Genomic DNA, 16,878 nt, shown 5'->3' with positions numbered 1-16,878 from the left:
TTGTTCTATCATCATTAACCAAGTTTCATTTCTTTGAGGATGAATTGGGTAGCTCACTCTAATCATTTGTAAAAAGTAATTTAAATTTGATTTTGTAAGTTTGTCTGAACAATTGTGCACAGGTGTTTTGGCTTTGTTGCTGGTTAGTTAATTTAAATGTCATTGGGTGTGTTCTTATTGCAACTTATTGAAAACTTCAATGTTTGGAAAGCCTTTATTCTGATTACTATTATTGGTGACAGATTTGGAGATGAGCTGGTCCTTGCTGTAGGAAAGGGTGAACCAGCTAATGTGATGTCTGAATATGGTTTCAGGTATGCATATTCTTGTGTCTTTCTTACTCTTAGTTTTTCTTAGTTCCCATAACTTCCATCCATATCTGAAGATCTTTAATATTCTTTTAAAAATGATTTTAATTGTCTTTTGCTTTTCACATGGCCTAATTAGCCTATAACTTGTCTGTCTCATGTGAAGGAAGGTTGTTTCTATGGATGAGTATGCATCTTCTTTCGTCAACATTGATCCTTTGGCTCAATATAAGTCCTGTGCAAATCAACTTTCATCGCACAATAAGGATCTCCTTTCACAGTTGGAAGGTGATGTTGATATAACTAACACACATGTCCATGCAGCATTTGTTGTTAGTGATCCCATTGATTGGGGCAGAGATATACAGGTTTGTTGTGATTATTTTTTCCATTCTTTGGGTGTAGTACTGATTGAAAACCATATGCCTGAATCTATTGACTTGTTCTATCAGAAGCACTTTTTATAGATGCTACACTTAGTCCTTGTTAACCTTTATGTCAAAATTTGTCTCTAGAGTTGCATAATTTGTATTATATGTTTAAAAATGTCATTTATGTTTGAAGAATATTTTTTTATTTTGTTTTATGTGAGCATTATGTGTGCCATGGTTGGTTTTCTTAGATTTGGGTTTTCATTACTAGTTAGCTATGGTAATCTGCAGTTTCTGGTTACATCGTTCTGTTATTGACATTTTGTTTTGAGAATAGTAAAAGAAAATGGTACGTCCAAATAGAAAGATAAAAGATGGCAAAATAATAGTAAAATAAATAGTTTCCTTTTTGCTAAATGAGGGTATTATTTGGCTCATTCAATAATAAAATGATAAATGTGAAGCTTGCAAAATTATATTCCTTTGGTCTCTAGCCTGGACAAGCTACTGTGGCTGCAAACAAGGCAGGGAAAATGATTCACACAATGGTACCCACCCGCCATTAGATCAACCTTGAGAGACCCTCCAATGGAACCCACAAGAGCCTCTTTGAAGATTATCTCTTATGCCACAGATCAACAGCTATGAAAACTGCACCAGCCATGGCCTCTATCATTAACCCTTCAACAGCCCTAATCAATGTTGAAATCCATTTGAACTATATGAATGTTCCTACTAATATATCCCCTTTGTGTATTGGTAATTCATATATCAGAGCTGATTGATCAGTTAGGTGGTGCTTAACTTGGCACACCATTACAACTTGGTTTACCTAGAGTCCCTAGCCTTCTCTCTTTCAACATCGTGGCTCTGCTCATTTTTGTCTGCATGACTCGACCCCATTCCGATGACATGGTTCTACTACTTACTGACTGTACCTAAGCCACAAGGGCAGATTCATATTGCAAGCTTTGTTTCTACTATGGGAACTACACCAGTATTGGATGCTGGAGTTTCTTGAGGAGGTATTTTGATTCCTTCTAAAATATTCTAGCATCACCGTATAGCCTTGGATAGGTTTGCCTTTTAATTTGCACTTTTTAGGGCACCGTGCAACACAACTAGAAGATGTGTAGTAAAAATGCTCTTCCAATTAGAAGAGGAAGCTCCTTGTAAAATAAAAACCAACTATAAACATTTTATCGAACATCTTATATACATAAGTGTTTAATTATGTTCTTCATAAACACACATATTACTAAATTTGTTGAGCATATTAACTATGTTACCCCAAGTTTCCGGGATGGGGGGGTGGGGAAATGGGTTTCCAAGATGTTTTTTTTTTCCCGGAGTAGGGGACGGCGGGGGATGGCTATATATATATATGGAAATCTCAAATTTATATAACATTGTAACATAGTAAACATTCATCGTAGAAACATAAAAACATTTATAAATCAGAATCTAGATTCTAAATCTAAAATCATTGAATCAATGATCATTCATCAAATCATCATAGAATAATAACATATCATCAAATGATCAAATGAATCAAATGAGAGTTCAAATTTCAATTTCATACATTCATAGATAGAATTCATATGATATGGTATCGATATTATATCGATATCATATTTCATATAATATCTATATTATATCGATATCATATTTCATATAATATCTATATTATATCGATATCATATTTCATATCTGTCATGTCCCCTCTTTAGCTTTGTCTAGCAGAGACATGCGAGTTAGCTTATTTTGGGGTCTTGTAGGCTGACAGTGGTGGATAGAGACTCAGTGAGGATATTCAGTGTTTGGGATTTGGTATTCTGGCAGTAGTGGACTAGTTTGGAGCAATTCCTTAATTTTAGGAGGCATTTCCTTCTTTTGTGGAGGCTATTCCTACTATTTAGGAGGATTTGACAGTACCAAGGGTTGGGTTACTATGAGACTATTCCTTGGGTTCAGTTTCGGGAGATTTGGGTATGTTTCCTAGCTTCTAGGAGCATCCCTAGATTTTAGGGACAAAATTGCTCGAGGATCCATGATTTCCGACAACAGTCATAGACAGGTGGCAGGCTCCATTTCAGACTTGTGGAGTCAGATGAGCATTATACGGCTATTTGGGATATATTTTTAATATTTCCTAAGTTAGCGTCTTATTAATTAAATAAAGCTATTTATATAGCTAATTGGAGTAATAAGGGGATTTTGGCTTCTTCTGGTCAGGCAGGCATATGCGTTATAGCTCGTTGGAAAGGTCTTGAATTATTATAACTTATTTTCATCATCCGGAGACCTTCTGGCACCTTGAGTTTTGTTATTTGACAAAAGGGGTGTTTTTCCTATACATAAAGGCCTTTTTAATTAAGAATATGCCATTATTTAATAAAGGTAAAAGCATATTCTCCCTTTAGGGTTCGAGTAGCTTTGAGAGGGAGATAAAAGGAGATGTTGGCTCATTTTTTATTATCTTTTTACATCTTCAAACTTGGCATTTGTGAATTTGCTCTAAGGAGCGACTTCTGGAGAACTGGGACACAAACCCCAGGGCTTGGATATTGGGACGCAAACCCCAATAGAAGGTTTCAATAGCTTCATTTGGTTTCAGACTTTGATTGGAGTGCAAGTTCAGCATTGGAAGAGCTTTGGCTTTGGACGTTGGGTATATTGCTTGGCACGTGGGAGTTCCTTGGCTGCCTGGACGTGACTGTAGCAGCTGTACGGCCTCCTTCTAGCTGGCACGTGGGTTGCTGATTGGTATTCTTCAGCTATCTCTTTTCATTGTGCGTGGATGGTCTTTCTTGTAGCCGGCAACATTATTTTGGTTGGTAGATACTTTGCTGGCATATCATTTATGTATTTTGCCTGGTATGATTTGTAGCTATTCTGGATTGGCTGAATATTATATTATTGCACATTATTTTCCAGCCTGTTTCATATTTGCTGCTGTTGTTATTCTTTGTTTACCTATATCTGGAAAAATACAAACAAAAACAAAAGACACAACCTTTCTGAAACTTCTGTCTCTCTCTGAAAGATCATTTAATAAACAGGAAGAATTTATTTCAAAACAAATAATTAAAAATTACAGCCTGTCAGCTTAAAAGATCCATTAGGGATCTTTCAATATCATATTTCATATGATATCGCTATCCTTTCATTAAATTAATTTTTTTTAAATCGCTTCCTTAAATTTATAAAATAAAAAATTTAAAGATATATTCTTTTATTACAGCGATATTTATTCTATCACTTTCATTAAAATAAAAAATTTAATAATAAATATCGCATAATCACTGCAATTAAACAATAAATTTAATAAAAAACAACATTTTTTAAATGCTCCTACCGCCAGAAACAACCGTTTGCCCCTGGGATGGTTGGGGAACAGCTTGGGCTTCCCTATCCATCCCAAGGACGGTCAACAGTTTCCGACGAAAAAGTTGACCGTTTCCGAGTTTCCGGGATGACTTCCAAAATTTTTGCTAGATTGGGGACAACTTGGAAATGTTTCCTACTGTCCTCCTGTCTCCAAAATTGTTTCTATTTCCGGAATGTGTCTTTAGGGTGGAAATGTGTTTCTGGGTAACACTACACATTAATAATTTCCATCATATATAAATCAAAATTAGAATTTAATACATACGATATGTTGATGTGTTTTTTAGGAAACCTCAAACACAAAATAAAATACTAAGTATTCTATCCTCTCTTGAACAAAGAAATCTCATATGCTATACAACATGATCAAATGAGTTGACTCCAAGGTTTACAATGCGAACTATGCAACTTTATTGTTGTGGATAGACTCAGTGATTGTGATGTGATTTTGTTGGAATCACAAGGGGACTTATGTTTTACTTGAACACTGCTGGATCTTGAGATCTTACTAATTGCTTGGAAAAATAAAGACAAAAGGAGATAAGGGTTAAGAGATCTAATCTAATCCTAAGAATGTAAGAGACCAACCATTGTGGACTTGGTGCAACCAAACCAAGCTTTGCTTCGCCATGGGGGAACAACTACACAAAGATGGTACAATCTCCTAGGGACAAGCAAATGATTTTCATATCACCAATGCACACTAACATCATGAACAATGAGCATAAAGTTCACTTTAACGGTTAACCACACACTGCAATTTGCAATCAACAAATTCCAAGTGGTATGAACATTAGGTTTCACCATTCATCAACAATACAATCTTCCATCCATCTACACATCTACACTATGAGAAGTAGAGACCATGCAACAAGTTGAAATAGCACACCAAAAACCACCATATCTTCAATGAAAATAGTATGTTTGTTGCAACTAGCTTTGGCAACAATCTCCTTTTCTCCTACTCTACTCTAACTACTAATTATTTGGTAACTTTTATCTATTAACCTTTACAATGAGAAGACCGAGCCTTATATAGAGGGCTCATTTGAATTCAAAGGCTTAGATTGATTCAAGATCAATGGCCAAGATTACAAAACAAACCCTAATTAGGGTTAGTTACAACTAACTTGCTTTCAACCAATGAAATAATTACATTGAATTGGACATATGTCCATCTTTGAAGTTTGACGAATGAATGATGAGGTTAGGTATGCTGGGAAAACTTAGATGCACCGCCATGTGTCACTTGCTCCACCCTTGGCTGAATTAAGTTCAACGAACTTGGACAAGTTGACATGGAATAACTTGATTGTATTGTGTTATCTTGTCATTCATCCCTCATAACAAGAGTGAGTCGCCTTGCAAAATTTTTAGTTGAGTCCTTGTCTTGTTTAAAATTCATTGGTTCAATCCCTAATCCGCTTGTAAATCGTTTCTAGATCCTTAGCGTTAAGTTTCAATAGTCTGTTGAACATCATGAACCCCTTGAACCATTTTGAACAGAATTCGGAGTGTTCATTTAGGTTCCGTAGGTTCTAAGTGGTGTCTAAGAGATTTTCAGACTAATGCTCACCCAAGTTTTTTGCAGCATTTCTACTTCACGGTCGTAGGTGATGTTTCATATCCTCTTTCTCCGAGCTGTGAACCGTTTGAACTTAGTTCAAACAGTTCAGGGTTTTCAACATGTTCAATGAAGTTCAAAGGTTCAACGCACAACCAAAATGGAGAGGCAAAGCAATCAGTGGACAAATTTGGTCAACCAACAAAAGTTTGGAAGAGGAATATTGATTCACCATTTACTCAGGGAGCAATTGATTATTTTTCCTAGAGGATTGTGAAAGAGTTAGCACGAAGAATGTTTATAAATTTCAATGCAGCCTGGAAATACAAATTTTCTGAGATAGCAAAATTAGTCTCTATGCAGGGGGTATATCTCTCACTTCAATCATTGGATCAAGCTGGATTTCGGATATGTTTTATGAAACCTATTTTTATAAGTTCTCACCAAAGGAATTGTGGAAATTCAATCTGGTCTGCAAGATACACTTAACAGAATACAAGTCTAGAACAAAGAACATTTTCTGATTTTTGTGACAGAAAAGCTGTTATGTTGCGGGGGAAATATCTTTTCATTCCACCGTTGGATTTTTCCCATTTTTGGATATGTTGTGAACAGACAAGTTGCGCACGTTTCCACCAGAGCGATTAACCGAATTATGTCTCCTTCAAAAGATATGGTTGACTGAGTGCAGGTCTGTCCAAGGTGACCAACAACAACCGAGTTTCTTGTATTCAAATATTAACAAGGCACGACTTGTATTTGCAATGATGGAGCCCATAATTAAACTTGAGTCTTGGAACTCATTTTGATATTGAAGGAATGGAGAAGGCATTCAGGAGTCTTTGAATTCTTTATCGCTGTCTTCAGATTTTATTGAGCTTTATCTCATTAATATTATTTTTCAGTACCATTCTTGTCATGACAAGCTGTAGATGTGATTAATTCTGGAATTTTGTTTTCAGATTGAGTTACCTCTTGGGAAGGATATGTGCTCCTACCTCTTTAGTTATTTTCTATGGGTGTTGGGAATATGAACTGCGTTTTCTTTTTCCTGCATTCACTTTATTTAGTATTCAATCCTCTTCACATTTACTTCATGGTTATGTGTAGGTGTTAGTGCCTTTATTTGCTTTCTGGTTAAAAGCAAATGTATGGTTTAAAACCAATTAATTTATTGAACATCTGACCGAGGAGCTGTACCCTGTAAAATTCAGAGGAAGATTATCAATCCCATGATAATCGATCCAACTGTTAGTGCTTTTTGTCTTTCGTTCTGGGCATCGAGAGTTAATTTGCATATTCATTTTTTGAAGGACAAATCTGTTCACTAACATATTGACAATGACTGGATGCCACCTCAACTACATCATCACATAGTGTTTGAGACTGAGACATATCTCTTGGTACTCAACATTTCCAATTGCCTGATGTGATGATGTGACATATTCCCAAATTGTATCATCTTTGTGTGACCAAGTCGACCTTCTAACTTTGCTTAACTCTTTTGAAACTATCTTTCCTTGATCACAATTGCTCTTCCATCTTCCTACTTTTGATGTATTTCACCTTGCTTTATGTTCAATCCTTATTTCATGATGCCTAGGCCTTTATCCTCCTTTACTTGGTGCCTCTAGACTATGTGATACCATATGGTTGCTCATCTTGCACAAGGTCACCTCCTAACTTGGAAATATTGCTCTGAATATCACCTCCTTGTGTTGCGTCCCCATCCAAATGATGCTTGCTTTGACTTCATGGTGTCTATACTTAACTTGAATAGCTTGCCTAGATGCAATTGCTTCCTTAGTCGGGATCACCTTCTTATACTAACAACTATTCTTGGATTTCCCAAGGAAATTCAAGACTGTCAAATTATTCTTTAACCTCATTGCTATGCTTTGAATCTTAATATAATGAAAGAAACCTCTATGTACATTCTTGTGTATCCTTGCGATGCATTCCCTCCAAGTTGTATCTTTTCTTTTATCCTCACATCCCTTTCACTTCATTGTTGGCCTCCTCTACTCTTGAATTAGTGAGCTCCTCATGTAAGGGTTGTAAATCTTGAAACCGCAGGTCCTTTCATCCTTCCCTTTCAGCCTTCCCTCCTTACATCAAAACCTGAAAGGAAAATGAATTGGAATTAATAAGGTTGTAATGATGACAAAACGAATTGAATTTCATACCGAAACATTCTTTTCAAATTCGCACTATATTTGATTGACAAGTTTTATCCCTGGCTGAAAGGCAATTGATTAAGTTGCTAGCTATCTCACCCAGGTCTTCACCTTAAATTCATAGGATTTGAATTGAATAATTGACATAGACTTGACAAGTGTGTTTCTTGTTTTATATGTTCTCTCATCTATCAGTCCTAAGTCGGCTAGCCCCTAGAGCATTAATTTTATCCTCCTAAAATGTTTGAATTCCATCTTTGAAATGGGCCGACTTACCCCCTTTATTTTTGAGTGGATTTTAAAGGCTTATGTGCATAAGCGCTTACACAACTAGAACGGGTTTTGATGCTTCTCTTACATAATATAAGGTCAGCCTTAAGTCACCTTTCAACTTGTCTTTGCTCATGCCTATATAGTCAATTTGGCTGGCAAATGTTTTAATAATTTGAACACATAAATAAAGATCAAGTCATTATCTTCAATCACAACTTCAAATCCACCTGTTCCCTTGTTCTGCTCTGCATATTGGAGTTAGGTCTGATATTAGGATTTGCACCTTAGGACCTTTAGATCTGATCTTTAATGTTTTAGGTCTGGTTTTTAAATTTCTAGGTCTGATCTTCTTATCTCAGAAAGTCTGGTTTCCAACTTTCAAAGGTTTGAGTCTGTTTCTAACCTGATTTTGATGCCTTGAAGGTCTAATTACCTATAACTTACTGGGCACATTCAAGCCATCTCTTTGCATAGCGGGTTTCAAAGGGGGTCTTGCACAAAAATTTAGATCTTATATGAACCCTTAGATTGTATAAACAATGGTGGGATTCAAGGGCTAGTATGCATTGATCATCCTTGAGTGCATATCTAGCTTTCCCTTGCACAATGCTACCCTTTGGCTGAGCAGGTTCCAGTTTGTCCAATGCTTTATAATAGATGCCTGAGCGCATTCTAGACAAGGCTTTGTACAAACAAAATCAGGCTTAACTTTGAGATTTTGAAGTTTGATTCTGATGTGTGAAGGTCTGATTTGCTGATTTGATTGCTTGCAGGTCAGATTTGACTTCTCACATGTCTGAGTTTGACTTCTCTCATGTGTCTACTCCCAAAAGATGCAACCATTTGATACCAAGATACTTAATGAGGATCGACCTCTATCCAAGGGGGCATAAAAAAAGGGAATAAGGAAAAGAAAGGATAGAGAAGGGAGCACAGCAGTCACATTGACTGTTAAAAAGGTATTACGGTAAGGTTATATGAACGGTCAATAATTACGTGAGATGCTATATAATTAATTCAGCATAATATTAATATTATAATGAACAATAATAATAGAATTTGATCTTGTTAACATTGCCAGTGCTGGTATAAATTAATATGATTAATATAATAATATTATTAATACAATTAATGTCAATACAGTTTAATGTTATTAACATAATCAATTCTGTTAATACATAATAATACTATTAATATAGTATAAAGATGATAAATAACATAATAATGTAAATAAAATCTGAAGTTCATAAGATTAATATAATCTGATATAATATATTGATAATATAGTAATATATTAGTAATATATTACTACTGTAATGATAACCATAAAATGTGGACAATCCACATATTGGATTAGGTAATAATTGACAATGTAATTCGGGTAAACTCATATTAAATTCAATTCTTAACCTATAGATTACAGTGATTTGATTCTTTGTCTTTCTCTAGTACTTACAAAGATAGGGAGTGTGTGGGGCAAAGGCAGAGTAAATCGGTCACATGGTGAAAATGTCCCAAGGCGGGTAGCAAACCTTGAGGGAGCCGCATGTAGATTGTGTCATGCGCCCTTGGCATAATAAATCTTCTATCTTGTAAGGATTAGCAGAATAGTGGAGAAGATCTCATGCAATCTATGGGAAGTAAATCATATAACAAATTAATAATCTATTCATCTTAACTGAAAAATATTGTAACATTTCATTATTGGCATGAGTAAATGATTGATGAGAAGCATAATATTAGCTATGGTTGGATAATATGCAAAAAAGTCAATTTTTATAAAGGATGAGCTCTTATTCCTAAATCCTAAAATTATTGCAAATTCATATTCTTAGAGCCAATTTAGGAAGGGGACATTACAATAACAAAAACAAAAGAAGAAATAAGCCAACACAAGAAAAAATATATAAAAACCTACCAAAAACGCACACCCCACAAACAAAAAATATAAAAACTAAATGAAAATCTACCCACAAATAAAAGAATAAGAATGTATATATAAATGAATATATACATATAGACAACTAAATGATATATATATATGTGTGTGTGAAAAATGAGAATTTTTTTTTATAAGAAAACAAAAACACAAAAACCGATACGCGAGCATATATACATACGAAAAATATATAATAGTGTGTGAGTGTGTGTGTGAGAAGAAAAGCACAAAGAGCAAACGAGAACAAAACGCCGAACAAACCTTTAAAGTAGAGCTCCTAAAAAGAGGGAAAAAACTAGAAGCAAAGAGAAAGAAACAGAACCCAAGCAAAGGGTGAAGAGAAGCACAAGAGAAGAAGAGGGCGAAGAGTGGAGGAAAAAGACCGAGGAAAGGGGGGAGAAGTCAAGGATGGGGCTGGTGATGATACTTGAGGAAAGTAAGTAGCGGGTGCCAAGAGATACTAAGGTTCAACCCTTCATCTCGATTAAGATTGGAGGGATGATTGATAATTTCGATAGCCTCTTTAAGTTTCCTTTTAATGTCTTAATCTGTAAAAAACCTGATGGATCCCTTGGTCGCCGAGTGTTTTGCAAAACTACCCGTACTGACTTATATCTTCATTCATCCTCACATCACCATCCTAGCCAGAAAGTTGGGATCCTTAAAACCCTTGCTTTGCGTGCCCATCGTATTTGTGATGATGATAACTTAAACCAAGAGCTCTCCCATCTGCGTCAAGTCTTCAAGTGGAATGACTACTCTAACAAGCAAATTACAAGGGCCTTCCACCAAGCGAAATCCCATTTCCTCTCCATTCCCAAACCCTTACCCTCTCATCCTTCTCACCGTTCGTTTCTCTTCCTTATGTTGAAGGCATTTCCCGCAAGATATCAAAAATCCTTTTGAAAAAAGGTCTTCGTTGTGCCTTCAAACCGGTCTCTACCTTATAGAGGCATGCTCCCCCGCTTAAGGACCCTACAGATGCCTTCTTAGAGTCAGGTGTCTACAAGATTGTCTGCTCTTGTGGCACCCCGTACATAGGAGAAACAGGCCGATCGTTCATCACTAGAATTAAAGAGCATGGCGCCGACATAAAGCGTGAATGTGCCCTCAAATTGGCCTTGGCTGAGCATTCGTCAACCACCAAGCATCATATTCGTTTGGAGGACACTCAGATATCGTGTAGGGAGGACAACTTCTTTAAAAGGAAACTTAAAGAGGTTATCGAAATTATCAATCCCTCCAATCTTAATCGCGATGAAGGGTTGAACCTTAGTATCTCTTGGCACCTGCTGCTTACTTTTCTCAAGTATCATCACCGGCCCCATCCTTGACTTCTCCCCCCTTTCCTCAATCTTTTTCCTTTGCTCTTCGCCCTCTTCTTCTCTTGTGCTGCTCTTCGCCCTTTGTTTGGGTTCCATTTCTTTCTCTTCGCTTCTAGTTTTTTCCCTCTTTTTAGGAGCTCTACTTTAGCGGTTTGTTCGGCTTTTTGTTCTTGTTCTCTCTTTGTGCTTTTCTTCTCACACACACACTCACACACACACACACACACACTCACACACACACACACACACACTCACACACTAACACTATTATATATTTTTTGTATGTATATATGCTCGTGTATTGGTTTTTGTGTTTTTGTTTTCTTATAAATTTTTTTTTCTCATTTTTCACACACACACATATATATCATTTAGTTGTCTATATGTATATATTCATTTATATATACATTCTTATTCTTTTATTTGTGGGTACATTTTCATTTAGTTTTTATATTTTTTGTTTGTGGGGTGTGCTTTTGTTTTGGTAGGTTTTTATATATTTTTTCTTGTGTTGGCTTATTTCTTCTTTTGTCTTTGTTATATATATATTTCTTCTCTCTTTGGTTTCGCCGTTTATTGTCCTTTTTTATTTTTTATTAATTTATTGATTTTTTGTTTTCTCTAGGTTATTTCCTTTCCTTGTTTTAGCTTTTACTTTAATTATTTTCTTTTTGTTGTTATTCTTTTTATTGTATCCTCTAGCTTTTAGGTGGTCTTATAAGTTTTTGGGTGTTTTTTCCCTTTGTTTTTTATTTTCTCTAGTATTTTTTCTCCCTTGATCCTCGTGCGCTCTCCTTCACCACGTCTCTTTTTATTCTCCCTCAAATCTGTAACTCAATGTTTTTCATCTCCTTGGAATTCTTTTACATCTTGATGATGAATCACGGAGTGTGATTCGAAACGTTGATGATAAAAATACTTACACAATCGAATCCAAAAAAAATTAAGAGAATATAACATGGATTGTGGAAATCTCATAGCATTAATAATGGCATTTTGTCAAACAATAGATATGCAACCTTATTCCTCCTTAATGAAGTATGTAGGTGACTGATTACAAATGGACCACAAGTACCAAGACTCTTGGCTTACAATAAGATCAAATGTCATCACAATTGTGATATGAAATATGCAGCTGCAGCTATCCTATAGTAGCGACCCTTACAATGCAAAATGACCAACTAATTGATGCAAAATATGATGAAGAACCTAGAAGTCATATGCCGATGGTATTGAAGCTGAGATGGCGAACTTTTTCCACAATGGCCAGCCATTATGAAGCCCTCTAGATGCTAAATCAACCCTTCCAAGGCTTCCGCCCTTGTTCTGGAAATGCAGACCAAAAATGTTACCAAGCTCTCTCTTTAATATAGCCGTGCCAAGTCTACAAATGAAAACCCTACAATAATTTGCTCAAACATTGAATGAAATTCCTCCTTAATGCACAGATTGAACCTCTGGATGAAGTCCACGATCAAGCAATGATTCAGCTGATATCTCACAGCCTCAAGATTGCTGAACATTGAAGAGGCTACATTCTCCAATGCTGGATATGGTAGAAAACCCTTGTCTTCTTCCACAGTTCATGAATGAAGAATTAACAATGCTCAATAATAATCGATTTTCCTCTTGGAAGCCTTATAAATCTTTCATGAAGTCGAATTTCTCCAAAAAGCTCATTAAATTACATTTATTAAATTATGAGCTTGCACTTTAATATTTTAATATAATCTCCTTGGCCTAGGCGCTCACACAATTAATTAAATGGCCCCCTTTTAATGATAAATGGACACTTGAGTTATAAAGTGCTAATATAACATTAAGATATAACTTATGTATTAATATTTTATTTTATTTCATTAAATGTCCCTTATATTATAAAGTCCAAATATTTATCATTATTATGCACTTACAATTAATTATTATTAAAGTATAACTTTAATAATAATTAAAATATCATAACTCCAATAATAACCATTATTTCTCAATTCTGCAAACACCATAGGGTAGTGTTGTGCCTTGCACACACTCCCTGTCACCGATAGGGGCCCCCTTTTAATTTTTGGGTCACGTCCTCGCTGAGGTCCCTAGTAGAAAATTTTTGGTAGATTTCGAGAGGGAAGATGCAACATTGAAGAGGTTAAAGTGTTAAGGAGGTGACCCTACCTAGGTTTGAGCTAGGTCTGAGTCCTAAGTCCTGGAGATTCCATAACCTGAGAGTCGATCGCAATTCTCTTCGCAGAAGGAAGATGAATAAGGAGTCTTAAGGTAAAATCGCGAATATTAGCAGAGCGATAGGACTTGTAAGCGAATTATTTAAAATTAAGTTTTAAATTCAGCCTCTAAAGTTAAAATCGACTTCTAAGGCCAAAATTCAAAAGTCGTTCCAAGCCAAAATCGGCCTCCTAAGCCGAAATTTGAGGGAAGAAGTCAAAATCGGCTCCCTAGGCCGAAATTCAAATAAGGAAGTCAAAAAATTGGCTTAAATGCTCGAATTGCTAGATTAAAATTGTCAATATCGACCAAATGACCCAAAATGCAAAGCTTAAGATTCAAAAGTAGGCCGAAATACGTCTAAGTAGAGAGTCGCGAAAGTCGGTTTTTCAATTGAAAATAAGACCATTTAAAAAATTGCAAAAGATAAGCTTATTTGCCGAAAAGGATGACATGAAGAAGATCACGCATTTTCCTTCAACAGGCCGAAAATGATAAAAGGTTTTAAAACTCCCAAAGTCGTCCCTTAGGCCAAAATAAGCAACAAAAGTTGACAAATCGGCCAAATAACCCGAAATTCAAACAAGGCATAAATCGGCCTGGAAGGTCAAAATGCGAGTCAAAAAAACGTCCCTTAAAGCCGAAAGAACACTTAAGAGCGTCAAAATTGGGCTCCTAGGCCGAGTTAAGAGGTGAGGTTTGCATAGATGCCTTGTGGGCTGAAAATTAACAAAGAGTCTAGAATAGCCTAAGAACCGGAAAACATCAAAATCGGGATAAAATGCCAAAGGGATGTGAAGATCGCGTGATAACTCTTAAATTCGGCCTTTAAACCGAAGTTTCTGAACAACTCAAAGTTTGCGATTTGTAAGCCAAAAGGAAGGCAAAAGGGGGAATGAAATCGACACTTTCAGTCATTGTGAAAGAAACTGAAAGTCACACATCTTAAGCCTTAAAGCCGAAATCCAAGCTTAAAACCCTCAATATTGTGCTTTTTTAGCCGAAATGAAAATCAAGGTAAAATTGCACAAGTGACTTGCTGAAGATCACGGAGGTTTAAAATCGTGGATCAGGCTTTAGGGCTAGAACAAAAGAAAAGCAAGTGTAGATGCGGAAGGCGAGAAGCCCGTTGCTTATCCAACTGCTTATTCAGTTGCTCCTGTTCTAGAGTTACCACCTCACCTTTTTGACCTAGCAGCTAAGGTAAAGACAAGAGATTCGAGTGACCAAATAGTTCTAGATCCAAAGAGTTTCGCAGGCCGGAGGAAGTATTTCAGTCTCCAAGCCGCGTGAAGTAAGGTGAAAAGCCGAGAGGTTCAAGTTAAAAGGAAATCTTGCATTTCGCCTTAGGAGCCTGAAATTTATGAAGGCATTGAAACAAAATCTTCATTCCAAAATCGTGCATCCTTAGCCAAATAGTCGATTTCTTTCACCAACAGGAAGGACACCTGAGGCAAGCTCATCGCTGCCAGGTAAGTTTGAATTCCTCCTTTGAAATGATTTGAATCGTGCAAAGTGATCATATTTGAAACCTGGGATTTAAAACTACAAGTTAAAATTCAAATCAGTTTTGAGAACTTAGCGCCCAAGCAGCAGCATTCAACTACAAACTATCAAAATTGGCCCTCTAAGACAAAAAGTTTAGACTTAGGCAAATTAAGACATTTTGGTCCAAAATGGCAAACGTAGGATCATCTTTTCAAAACGCACATTCAACACAATTAGCACACAATCATTGAAAGTTTAAACGCTGAGTCACACCAACCGTAGCATTTGCGACTTTTGTTGTCGGTAGTATAAAGAGCAACTTTTTGAAAATTTGATCAAACCAATTTACCAAACCGACCAATCTTCAAATCCAGATTACACTTAATCCCCAGGCTAGAATTTGAATGTTTAAAGGCCTGTTTTAAAACGCTTTTGAATTTCAAAATTATTTGGCCGTTTAACAATTTTTATACTAACGCCGTCTTCTGGCACTACTAACCCATGTTTTCGCATTAAGGCCTGTCTCATAATTCGTGTCTGGCTGTGTAGGATAGATGCCTAAATCAACGACAGAGTCTTCAAAGGCACCTAACGCAACCGGAGCATCACGAACTTCCAAAGTTGACATTCTCCGCAAGTTTGAGAAAATAAAATATCAGTACCAAGGGGGAGGAGTGTCAAAGAGTCAAAGGTCCAAAGTGTGTGGGACAATATAGGAGATACATACCTGGGACGTATCGACATTTAGGATTTCAAGAATAGAGTATACTCTCCTAACGCCTATGGCAAGCCCAAACGGATGTTGGAGAGTGGTATTGCTCAGGCTGCTGGTTTCCCACCAACCGTGCAGAATTATGAGCTGGTGGTTGAAGCTGCTAAGCATTATCAGCCGAAAACTAGATTAGTGGTGCTGAAAGGAATGGTAATGGCCAACTTCACACCTGAAGCTATTGGAGAGGCCTTCGATATCCCACTTCCTGAGCGCGCCTCTACAGTAACCATTGATGAAGCCCAAATTGCTTATGACACAAATCCTAGTCAGTGCAAAACACTAATAAACGAAGAGTGGTTCAAGGAAAGAAGAGCCTCAAGCACTAGGATCGGCAAAAAGACCCACAAAAGTGACTTCCACAAAGAGTATGGTGATATGGTTACCTTGCTTAGCCGGGTCATGGGACTTCCACACTCTAATCTCTTTGAGGAATGGATGTTCTACTTTACCAAGCAAGTCTTCGGTGGGAAAGCTAAGTTTGTCTGGGCTCTTATCATCAGCGATAACATTCATACACAGCTGGTTGAGCTCGAAGAGAAAAACTACTCTGCCATGACCTCCTACCTGGTCTATATGTTTGCTCGGCATCAGCCGCTGCCTGGATTAATCAAAAGAGGTGAGATTGGGAACGGGCCAGATCAGGTGAAAGTATACGATTGCTACCCTCAGCTGCACTACTATGACATAGCTCAAAGAGAAAATAACAACATTGCATATGCGATTGGTCAGTACGAGCGTGTGAATGACGCTTTTACACTGCACATGGTCAGATTAATGCAAGGAGGGTTACACATAAGATTATCAAAAGCAGGCTACCACCCTGATTCGGAAGTACGATGCATGGTTCATTCAATTCCCTAGATTCACTTAGTTTAGAATATCAGGGTTTGAGGGAACACCATATCGGCTTCCCCGTTACCCATCAGATAGATTAGTCCTCATGGAGGTTGCAAGGCAAGCACACCCAGCAAGTAGCATACTCAAGGACAAAAAGCAGTCAACATTCACCTTCCCTATGATCATAGGTAACCTTGATGTGTACTTCAAGAATTCAGTG

General features: G+C 36.8%; 1 protein-coding gene across 3 annotated transcripts in view; it reads left to right on the top strand.

The window, feature by feature from the left end:
• The window catches only part of LOC131075920 (uncharacterized protein YKR070W), a 317,903-nt gene that overhangs the window by 201,511 nt on the left and 99,514 nt on the right, over positions 1 to 16,878 (top strand). For all 3 annotated transcript variants that reach the window (XM_058012870.2, XM_058012874.2, XM_058012871.2), the window contains 2 exons: positions 243 to 314; positions 475 to 676. In XM_058012870.2, the coding sequence (XP_057868853.2) occupies positions 243 to 314; positions 475 to 676 (274 nt within the window). The remainder of the gene's footprint in view (positions 1 to 242; positions 315 to 474; positions 677 to 16,878) is intronic.

The sequence above is a fragment of the Cryptomeria japonica genome, chromosome 9, assembly GCF_030272615.1.
Source record: "Cryptomeria japonica chromosome 9, Sugi_1.0, whole genome shotgun sequence".
NCBI lineage: Eukaryota > Viridiplantae > Streptophyta > Pinopsida > Cupressales > Cupressaceae > Cryptomeria > Cryptomeria japonica.
The sequence above is the reverse complement of the archived record's forward strand: the minus strand, read 5'-3'. Positions and strand labels throughout refer to the sequence as shown.